Source organism: Anopheles merus, chromosome X (assembly GCF_017562075.2).
Source record: "Anopheles merus strain MAF chromosome X, AmerM5.1, whole genome shotgun sequence".
In the NCBI taxonomy this organism is placed as follows: domain Eukaryota; kingdom Metazoa; phylum Arthropoda; class Insecta; order Diptera; family Culicidae; genus Anopheles; species Anopheles merus.
The window spans coordinates 15,290,666-15,302,153 of NC_054081.1; the positions used below are offsets into that span (position 1 = coordinate 15,290,666).

At 43.8% G+C, this 11,488-nt stretch overlaps 3 protein-coding genes across 3 annotated transcripts; 1 reads left to right on the top strand and 2 right to left on the bottom strand.

The window, feature by feature from the left end:
• Window positions 1-108: 108 nt before the first annotated feature.
• LOC121599651 (NADH dehydrogenase [ubiquinone] 1 beta subcomplex subunit 1) lies at window positions 109-524 on the bottom strand. The gene has a single exon (XM_041927673.1). It carries the CDS (start codon window positions 355-357, stop codon window positions 190-192), a length of 168 nt encoding a protein of 55 aa, XP_041783607.1. The 5' UTR covers window positions 358-524; the 3' UTR covers window positions 109-189.
• A 4,189-nt stretch (window positions 525-4,713) lies between these two features.
• On the top strand, window positions 4,714-6,868 carry LOC121596959 (syntaxin-16). Its single transcript, XM_041922390.1, has 4 exons — window positions 4,714-5,026; window positions 5,105-5,202; window positions 5,273-5,363; window positions 5,428-6,868. Exons 1-4 carry the CDS (start codon window positions 4,946-4,948, stop codon window positions 6,175-6,177), a joined length of 1,020 nt encoding a protein of 339 aa, XP_041778324.1. The 5' UTR covers window positions 4,714-4,945; the 3' UTR covers window positions 6,178-6,868.
• Window positions 6,869-8,624: 1,756 nt separating this feature from the next.
• On the bottom strand, window positions 8,625-9,421 carry LOC121593235 (cytochrome c oxidase subunit 6A, mitochondrial). The gene is made up of 2 exons (XM_041915441.1): window positions 9,201-9,421; window positions 8,625-8,985 (listed from the first exon to the last, which is right to left on the bottom strand). Exons 1-2 carry the CDS (start codon window positions 9,295-9,297, stop codon window positions 8,750-8,752), a joined length of 333 nt encoding a protein of 110 aa, XP_041771375.1. The 5' UTR covers window positions 9,298-9,421; the 3' UTR covers window positions 8,625-8,749.
• Window positions 9,422-11,488: the final 2,067 nt, after the last annotated feature.

Below are 11,488 nucleotides of genomic sequence, written 5' to 3' on the forward strand. Positions count from 1 at the left end.
GCTTCCTGTACAGTTGCTTTCCCTCACCACTCACGCCTTGACAACATCCGGACCACGACCTAAAACGATACTCAAATAATAGTTTGACACAACAAATAAGCCAGGCAGTCCGAGTTCACAACATCAATGTATTTCGCTCTCTAGAAGGGGGGTATTTCAATCGCTCTCTTTCGCTCTCCGGCTGCCCGCCTAAGGCCACGATGGCTTCTCGCCCTCCTTCAGCGTGCGGCCGTACAGGGCACTCTTGTCGCGGAACATGGTCATGCGTTCCGTTTCCTTCCGGTCGAGGAACCAGCCGACGCCGAACCCGAACAGCGGCACCACACTCCACAGATACTGACGGTTCAGCCCGAACATCGCGTTGATTGGCGTGTGCGTTGGTTGGTTGAGATTGAGTGCTGCTTTAGGCGAGCTGTTGTTGGGCCTGCTGCTGCTGCTGAATCTGCTCCAGGCGAGTCTTTTTCCACTGCCGGGTGTAGCTGTAGTCTGCCGCAATCGAGCCGAACGCGAGCGCTGGGAAGATGATCACGACCTTGTAGCGGTTCCAGAAATGGCGAATCATTGGCTGGCTGGCGGGTGTTCACGTCGTCGTTGTCAAATGGGAGAAAACAAAGATGAGACCCGTGTACGCGGGTGCCGGTTTGAATTTCACAATTAATAGTTAGCAAATTCCGGATGGGGGGAAAAAAGTTTTGCCTTACCGCTTTCCAAAGTTGCACCGAATTATGTAAGTGTCAAAAGTGCGCACTGACGTTTCGGGATATTGTTATTGTACGCTTTGACAGATGGACTAGCGCTTGGCGTAAAATAGTACGATTTTCTTTAATTATTTGTTGATAAAAATATTTGAAGAATGTTTCAAAACATTTAAAATACTCTTTTTTATTGAAATAGTATTTTTGTATGGACCGGCACCGTTATGGCACCGTTTACATAGAGTTTCTGTGCTGATAAAGTGGCTTCATGGATCTTCCAATACGGAGCTACTTCAAAGCGCTCAAAAGGGCGACAAGAAAAGTTTCAAGAGATTGCTATTTTCTATTGAAAATTAAAGTTTTGGTCTAAAAGTATTATCAAACTGTACATAAAATGCAGGAAAGTTAAAGTTAAGTAAAGTTGAAAATAACTTTAATAAAAGTAAATTGCATAATTGTATCAACAGCAGAGCAGCCATCCGATAGGCGAAACCCGATGAGCAAAATACCCATGTGAAATTTGTTCTAAATTCTTATCTGCTCGAAAGGTACTGAATAACAAAAATTGTGGTTTTGTGCCTGATTTTCCGTGTAGAAAGCGTCAAAATTTCGTTTGTGCAAACGAATGATGTTCTTCTATTGAAGGATGATGGCGTCTAATTCGCTTTAGTTTAATTTATTTTAATTTTTTGCGAAAAAGATGGTACATTTCGTGCGGAGTGATTTTGTCAAAAAGCGGTATTTTTTGGCATAAAATGACTAAACGACCAGTAATAAGGATTGTAAACGTTGGCTCCTAAAGGATAGAGAAGAAAGCCATGAAAAAACATATCACAGTCAATTTTAAAGGGCTTGTTCTAAAAGTCCCTTAAACTGTAGCAGTTTAATTAAGGTTCGATTCAGTGTGCTTATGCCGATCGGTACTGTGAAGTTAAGAATCAAACTTGACCGAAAAAAATATCGGTAGGTAGGTAGCGTATACATCATTAAATCACTCGGCAGCTGAAACGGGCAACATCAATGTGGTTGAGGTAAGTTTTGTTTTTGTATGGTTATTGTATTTACTCAACATATTTCACCCCAAGACGTGTTGCATTGTGTAACGGAAGTGATAAAAAGTATGTGTGTGCTGTGTTGAGTTATGGTTTGCTGCAATAGAAGAGTGAAGAACCTGTTCAGCATTTGACCGTAGCCTAATGTAAACTACCAGCACTTAAGCAAGTGAGATTTGAGTAATAGTCGTTGGAGTTGTTACCCACGTATCCGACCAGACGACCATTCATAAAGATATTTGCTCAAAATATTTGAAGGCTATATAAGCTATGATTAGATGAAGTTAGGCAAAACGCATTGCAAGAAAATAACAACAATAAAATGAGTTATAATACACTATCTATTGAGCAGAGCAATGAAGCTATGGAGCTTTCGTTTTTTTTTTTTCTATGGATATTAGATTTTAATCTGCGGCGCTTGGATTCTTTATAACCATGTATTAAATAAGTTACATAATTTAAAGATGGACTTGCTCAATGCATATGATTTGAACTGATAGCACCAACTGTCCTAAAATTTGGTGGGTTATCCAAACGACCTTTGTTTTAAATTTGTATCTATGATGAGTTGAAATGTTGCTCGAAACAGTGGCGTATTTAACGGTAAGCAAAGTAAGCAATTGCGAGGGCCCCGTCAATGAGGGGCCACTGAATCTTTACCCAAGCGCCACAGATTAAGCTTAAACGACTGGAAAATTGAATATCCATAGGAAAAAATGAAAGCTTCACAGCTTCATTGGTTTGATCAACAGATGGCGTATTGTAATACTCATCATTATATTGCTATCCTTTTCTTGCAATGTGTTTCGACAAGTTTCATCTTATAATGACCTATATAGCCTTCTAACTTTCTGAGCAAAAATCTATATGAATGGTCGTGTGGTTAGATACGTGGGTATCAACACCAACAATCATTACTCAAATCTCACTTGCTTCAATGCACTTCCATTCCATTGGAGTTTAGAATTTAAACAATCGTATCGCCGTTCTAGTTCTAGCGATGCATAACTTCAATGCGAAACCATACAACAATACAGAGGAAATGAGAAAGCTCTCCTCCAAGCGATGAAGCTCAACTGGTTGTGGTATCCCGCCAACAGAGAGCGCCAACAGCTTTTTTGCTATTTTTAGAATGCATGAGTCGTTTGCCGTCTGCTAAACGAAGTCTTTCTATATTCCGTTTAGGTAGAGAATTTGAGGCGTTTAGAAGTCGTTTAGTGGTCGTTTAGTGGATTTGTGGCACTTGGGTAGTCCATTATCCATAACAGTTGATAGAATATGGCACTGTATTAGCAAGGAGGGCCCGTGGATGATGGACGTTCGGACCCCGGGCTAGACGAACCCAAAGCACCCCCCCTACCCCCGGCAGTTTTTTACATTTACATTTAATCAAAGACGGATGCCGAGTTACCCCCCCCCCCCCGAGTTACCCAGTCATAGTCTGGCTTATTCTAAACGTCCCTTGCATTGCTTCTAGACGACCATCTTTTTTACCGCGACAAATTTTCTGTGAGCCATTTGGCTAATCGGTCTGGTGGTACAGTCATCAACTCGTACGACGTAACAACATGCCCGTCATGGCTTCAAGTCCCGAATAGACCGTGCCCTCATATGTAGAACTGACTATCCTGCTATGGTAACAATAAATCACTGAAAGTCCCAAGCTCACTTCACTTAGTGTGTGTACAGGCAGGCTTTGATCCACAGCGGTTGTTGCGCCAAAGAAAAAGAAGATTTGTGCTAATAAAACTTCTCGGTTTTAGAATAAAATCAAGGGCAACCGTTATCGTTACGGGGTTGTGAAATTTTCTTACGGACGTCACACGACCCAAATAACCAAATCGTCCTTAACCCACTGTAAAACCACTTCAAACCCACGTGGGTTTGTGGTGGTCGATTCAGTCGTTAACGCACCAAATTTTAGAACAATCGGAGCTGCCAGTTCCGATCTGATGTATTTATCTTGCCCACCCTTAAGCCACCTTTTCCAAAAATGCTTTGAGGAAAAGTTTGGTAAAGGGTTGGCTAAGGTCAATATGCTGGACAGGATTTTAACTCCTCGGTTGATTAAATTCATTCACTTACATCACTGCACTTCAACTTCAGCAATATTATTAGTCTATAAACTATGCACTGACCAGCGAAATGGAAGAGTTCATTCGCAAGTAAACAAACACACATATACACATATACATAAAACATGTTTGTTTTACAACAAACCAACTTAAACACACACGCTTAATTGTTTCCTTTGCACAATTAAATAACATGTTAACACAGGTGAAACATGTTGAGCAAATAAATTGCCCGTGCATAAAAATCTGACTTCAACAACATTGAAGTGGCTGCTTCTGTGGCCGTATGGCTTAACCCACCAAACTGATAGTTGTTTAGCTTTGTTTGATGGAACTGGATTTTTAGTACAAGAAATTGGTGGCGTTTTCAGTATCTTGGTTATATGGGGAGGCGTCAACTTTGGCGTAAATTAGGTTTGCCATACAACCCTATAATCTTTTGAGTGGAAGTTTATGCTCTTCCTTACAAATCAAGCGTAAACTTTTTGAGTTTACGCCTCGTGTGGCGTCCGTAGCACAGCTCACATTTCGCGACGAAAAAGTCGAAGTCATACTTTCGTGCTAAAACGTAGACGACAGATGGAATGTGTCGCCAAAATTTGTCGCGGAAGATTTTTTGGGTCGTCTAGTTGCAGTGTTAAACTGGTGCAGTTTAAGAGAAATAGCTCGAACCCCTGATTTTCTAGCTTAAAAATGTCGATTGGGCACAGCCGGTTTTAGAACAGTTGGTGTTGTTCTAAAATTCTCAACAAGTAAAGCATTTTATGGCAGCTGAAAGACGTCGCATTAAGGAATTTATTAAAAAACACGATAATTGCTGTTTGAAAATTATGCTTCGAATGAGGAATTATTATCGAGCTGCTATTCACCATAATAATTCGATCCGGGTGGAAGTTTTGGCTCGACAACATCGCAACGCGAGCCTCCAATTTGGCGCGACGGGCCGTCTATTCACATCGAAACGTCAAGCGTGATATCGATCGGCAAACGAAAACAAAACAAACCCCTAAACACGTAGCTGGCCCGAAAGAGCTGCCAGCTGCTGGTTTTAGAGAAAACTCCCTCTGGCACATACACACGCAATCTCCCTCGCTCGAGGAGGGAAAATAAAGTGTTTTCCAGCATGTCGCACCGCAACCTGACTGAACTGTTTCACATGCTGCGGAACAATGCCGTACACAGTCGAAACGTTGGCTATGATAACGTGAGTAGAGCGCGATCGTCTGTTATTAAGCTGCATATGGGTTAAGCAACATTGTTCTCCCTTTCGCTGCGGCACCAGCATTCGGACAACGAGACTCTGCTCGAACCAGCGGGAAAGTCGAGCGAGCAGCCGCGCTGGATCGGAAAGTACGACGAAGCCAACTACCTGCTGTTCAAGTGAGTGTTTGGCCTCGACTCCGCAAGGTGGAATCGTAGACGGTTATCTGTGTTTTTTTTTTCTGTCCAGGATCCAGGAGCGTCTCAATGAGGTAAAACGGCTGCAAACTGCCGAGGTGCGTTCGGTGCTGAGCGATGAAACATCCGCCAGCAGCAGCACGGTAAGCAAGGTGAACTCACCCATATCCGGCTCGCTACCAACAATTCCCTGTTTTCCGCCCGCAGACCGAAAGCTTAATGATGGAGATCAAGCAGCTGATCTGCCGCTGCCACGACAACATCAACTCGCTGCGCCGGCAGGACCACGGGCTGGAGGAGATGCTGCTGAAAAACGTCCAGAAGCACTGTCTGATCATCCTGCAGGGCCTGACGGAGCAGTACCGGCTGTTGCAGGCGCACAAAACGTCCCGCGCGCTGAAAGGCGCCGAGGCGGGACCGAGCGGCAGCGCTGGCACGGGTGGTACCGCACTGCGCTCCAGCAACACCACCAGCCTCAATCCGGTCGACACGTTCGACAACTTTCTGCAGCTGGAGTCGGCCGCAGAGGGCCGGACGGGAGGGCCGACGGTAGCAGCCGGCGGCTCCAGCTACGACTACGAGGAGGACCAGCTGGACGATTTCTTCCAGCTGCCCGCGACCGGCCTCACGATCAACCAGAAGCAAATCATGCTGATCCAGGCGGACAACACGAAGCTGCTGAAGAGCCGGGAGGACGAGGTGCTGCGCATGACCAACTCGATCACCGACCTGAACGTCATCTTCAAGGACATCTCGAAGCTGATCCAGGAGCAGGGCACGATACTGGACCGGATCGACTACAACATCGAGTCGGCCCAGGTGCGGGTCAGCGACGGGCTGCGCCAGCTGCAAAAGTCCGAATCGTACCAGCGCAAGAACCGCAAAATGCACTGCATCATGCTGCTGGCGTTCGCAATCATGTTCATGATCATACTGATCATCTTCACTAAGCTGTAGGCTGGCAGGGCGGGCGACATTCCGAGACAGGGCTGGAACGTTATTTATTGTGTCTGTGTCAGAGGGGTGGGAGCTTTAACGGTTTTTTCCTATGGGAGTTTTTACTTTATTTTCGACTGCTTTATTTTAGCCATATTTCTGTTCATTCTATTACTGTGCTTTTTACACAATGCTTCATTACGATGGAAGGGTTCAAACTGGGGTTTAAAAAAAGCGATCACACCCAATGTGAAGAGAGTTGCAGCCGTTTAAAAGCTACTTAACGCAAACGGCAATTCAAATCTAGTCGAAGAAGTTCCGGTCTGGATCAAAATTTTTCTTTTTTTTGTTAAATGAGTAATATTTATATTTCTGTATTTGGGAGAAAAAGAAGTAATTAGGTCCACACCAAAGTAATGCCTTTTTTCTATCCATTTTCCCTAACCTTTTTGCTGTTCTCTCGGATGAGAGGAAGAGGAAATATTGAGCAAATAAAAGTTTTGCAATAACCTACCGCTTTTAACACGAACAGGCAACATTAATTTGCTAAATTAAAGGGTAAAATAAAAGCCGCATCAAAAAAGGCCGGTCTATCATATGAAAATTACGTAAACCGCTAGGTTATGATACATTTGAGGGAGATTCAGCCTGGCTTCCATATAAAATTATAATAATTTATAATAAAAAATGGTTTAGAAAGTGTAAGTTATCAGAAAACGTCCTCTGTTATGTCGTATTATCTTCCCGAAATAAAAAAGGTATAAGGTTCAGGAACACCCCTTGAACAGCCTTACTGCAGAGTCATGGAGAGGATTCGGTTGGCTATCTCGACTATCAGAATGTTTGATGTAATTATGTTCATGCGAATACAACGGTAGGGATTGTGAATGTTCCTGATTTTGTGTCCAGCTTCATGTTAACGATCTATGTCCAATCCGATGTAAAGGAATCATTATACAAATTCTACTAAATTTCCTACGCTGAATTCCTACTGTCTTTCCCATGCTAATTCCTACGCTGTACATTTACTTTACGCGGGTATGGTTTGTCGACTGGGACTGCAACTTTATCGAATACATACTCGATCCAGGTCCAAGCATCGTTCCGAATCCGAATCCAGCACAGTTCCAGCTACAGTTCTTGAAAATAAATGAAATCGAGTACTATTTCTGGGTCAGTATCAGTTCCAGGACCTTTATGAGTTTACTTTCAGTTCCAGGAATGATATGGATTCATGAGTGTTTGAAGGACCGGTATAGGTTCAGCGTCAGTTCTAAGTCCAGTATGGATTCAGTATCAGTTTCATGAACGGTATGAGTTCATGATAGGTTCCAGTACCGTTATGGGTTCATGATCGGTTCTAGGACCGTGATAGGTTCAGTATCAGTTTCAGTACCGGTATAGGTTCAGTATCAGTTCCAGGATCGGAATGGGTTCATGATAGATTCCAGGACCAGTATGGGTTCAGTAACAGTTCCAGGACCGGTATGGGTTCAGTATCCATTCAAGTACCGGTATGGATTCATGATAGATTCCACGACCAGACCGGGATCATGAAAGATTCTACGGCCGGCATGGGTTCATGAGCAGTTCCAGTACCGGTATGGGTTCAGTATCAGTTCTAGGACCGGATATACGTCCATGACATGTTTCAGGACCAGTAGATCTATTCTAGATCTAGATTCCACGACCAGACCGGGTTCATGATAGGTTCTAGAGCCGGTATGGGTTCATTATCAGTTCCAGTATCGTGATGGGTTTATGATAGGTTCCAGAGCAGGTATGGGTAGTACATTATCAGTATGCATAGGTTCAGCGCCGGTTCTGAAGGCATTAGGTCATGTGCAATTCATGAACCAAAAAAGTTGATGTGTTAGTATCAGGACCAGTATGGGTTCGGTTTAGGTCTCTGAAGGGGTGGTCATAAATAACTCATTTTAATTGGGTTTCGAGACGATTGTTTTCGGCATACTCTTTGCAGTAAAGGGGATTTTTTAAATTAATTTGCGTTGCCCTGTAATCTGGCCAAATTAACTAGTGTTGCCAAATTATGTTTTGTAGATATGTGTCTGTGCTGTCCTTTCTTATTAGATTTTTTTTTTTTTGGTAAATTGTTTGTAATTAATTGTAATTCTGTACGCTTGAAGACTAAAAACAGTCCAAAGATGACCGCAGACTCGTTGCATGGATTTCGTATGATTTTTATTCTAGGAACTGGATTGTATCACGAAGGGACGGTCTGTCCATAACTCTTTGCCTAAGCTGGTTATGCAAGCAAACGATTAGCAAACTTCCCGTGGGATGATTCTCTCTTCATTTTGTCTAGCTGCTCCTTCGAATCGAACAAATGCGACGGTGGACCACTTGCACGCGTCAGATGATCATCCTGCATCCTGCTGGCCCTCCTTTCCCTTCACACCCTTTGGCGCTGGCAAAAAGAAGCAAGAAAACAGACACCTTTCCTAGGATTATTGAATCGTACGTTCGTTCACAGACTTTATTTAAACAACACTATGCGCGCCGGTGCGCACGGAAAGCACATGTCCGCGGCACCAGCAGCGACAGCAATGGGCAGGACACCTCCCCAGCCCGTTTAGTGCTCGTAACCGTCCGGGAGCGCGTTGGCGTGCGGGTTGTGGAACAGGCTCTTGTTGCCCTCGCCCCACGGGAAGCGCTTGTTGCGGATGCGCAGGTGCTCGTACTTGACGAACTCCGGTCGCGGGTGGCCGTGCTCCTCCTGGTGCTTCAGGTAAGCGTTCAGCATGCACAGTCCGACCGCCGGCACGGCGACGAAGAACGACAGCTTCTTCCACACCTTGTAGCCACCGGCTGGTGCGGGGTGGGTCAGTGGTGGGGGGGGGAGGGGAGAAATAGGAACGAAAAAATAGACAATGGATGAATGTTTCGGCCAGTTGGAACCATAGGCAGGACGATGGTGTGTTGTCCGCTAGCTCCGCAGCTGATATTATGTAAGTCAGCCAGAGGGGCTGGTGCAGGAAAAAAGAAAAACACACACACAGGCGTATACCGATCCGATAACCTACCTTCATGGCCAGCTACAGCGGACGGTCCACCGACCTCGGCATTGCGGACGATTGATTGCGAGATAGAACGGCGCAGGATGTGCGAGACCAGCGACATGATTGCAGCGTTTTCGTTTACTTCCGTACGGCGTAAGAAGTCACACAATTTTACCCTTCTCGGTACGCACCAAAACCTTTTGCTGCTTTCGGGAAGGCTGAAGTCGATTTGACAGGTGGTGTTTTTTCTTCCTTTCTCTCCTCTCCAACCAAACGTCAGCCGAACGCAAATTTGCCGTCAGGTGGCGCTATGAGCGCATGGTGTAGCTTGCGTGCACAGATGTCGTAGAACGACGGTGGGAATAGCGGCCTCCTTTTGGGTTGAGTTTGGGTTTTTCCGTTCTCTGTGTTTGCTTTGAACATTTTCCTTTTTGTTTTGCACTTTCACTACAAAACTAGATGCATGTATCGCTCCTTTTTTTGTTCACTTGTTTATGGCTATCATGTACGGTAGCCACGGCTATCTGCTACCGGAATGTGTGAACTAGTGATGGGAGCTTCGGATTGGATGCGTGGATCCACTCCGACTCCGACATGCTTAATACGGATCCGACTCCAAAATAATTATGCGCCTCGAATCCTGCTACTCCGAACGAATACAGATCCAATTTGCTCCGATCGAATCCAAATGGCTTCAATTGAATCCATTCTGTTACCGTGCTTAATTCGTAGAGCCAAATACTTCCTCTACGAACACAAACTTGCAAGCAACAGGCGAGATGATCGGGGTTCGTGTAAGGACTCATCCGAGGTCTGGTGACGATTACATATGCCAAGATGAAATATGTTTTATCAATTTGTGAATCAAATGATTAATTGCTCATAGTTTCTGCACAATAAAATACAAAACTCGCTTCTCGACACGAGTTTTCATAAAAATCCACTGGAAAAAGTAAAAACAATCGGTTCATGCTGCCATGATAATCTCAGCAATACCGATGTTGGGTATCTCTGCGAAACAGCAGGCGCGATTGAAGGCGCGGAAGATTCGAAAGCCCAACTGTTGTACAACTGTTATGAACAAGGCGTGAATTTTGTGATACAGGCGGTGATACTGCCAGAAAATACTTCGTATCTCGTATTTCCTCGCAAGACGAATCTCCAGCTAAAATATCACTAATCTTCGTCTAATATTGCAAGTACAGGGTGGTTTTAGCCACCAATTTAATTTTTTGATATGATTCTACTGCATGTAACAGTTCTGTAACCTTCTAAAATGGTATTTTCATCGATCAATACGGAACATATTTAGCATTTCACAATGGATGTGTCAAATCAGAACAAATTTGAATCAGAACGTATCTCCAAATCCACGTATAAGAGGTACCGTGTATCCCGGGGACCCCCTGTACAGCGACGATCTCGGTTCGTGTATTTCCAGCTTTAGCGGAGCCCAAATCGGAAAGTATTCAAAATATCTCAGGAAACTTATACTGTACTGCGGCCATGGATAGTGCAGATAGTTAATTGATTGATACAGTAGAGCGTTTATTCGGGCTCATCGAGGCTCGATCCCGCCCGGATATTGGAATAACACGGATAATAAGTCAATGTATTTATTTTATCAGAAATTTCTTGAATATGTATTGAAATTAATATTATGTTTTCGTGAAAACTAGCCAATTTTTATTAACTTCATGTTTTGCCACCAATAATTTTTGAAATGTGCTATGAATTTAGCATTTTTTGTTATGATAGTGTGCTCCGACAACCTTTTTTTCTTCAAAAATCCTCCTCATCAAGCAATGTTATCTTGCTATTGAACTCAACGGCACAGAACAGCCGGATAAAAGGTACCCGGATAAACAGCGCTCCACTGTAGTTGCGTATAATGTAGCAGCTAATTGTAATGAATAATTTACAAAGGATGATTCAATTTACCCTAGAATGTAAAATAGGCCAAACATGATTCCAGTCCAACCAGACCCCCCCCCCTCCCTCTCATACTCCTGAGTTGATCGGGAATCGAATCCGAAAGTAGCTGGTTTCGGATCGATCCAGATCCGGCTGTAGGCCCATATTGCCCACCACTAGTGTGAACGTGTATGAGCAAAGTGAAAATAATTAATTTGCTATTTTTGTTCCGTTTGTTTCCAAATAAGAAAAAATATTCATCTATTATTTTTACTAATATATTTTCATTATTCCACCAGGCAATTTGACTATCAACGAGCCAAATAAATCAACTCACAAGGGCTACCCACATGTATCGGTTGATCACGATGCCGTCGAATTATCGTTAGCAAAGAACT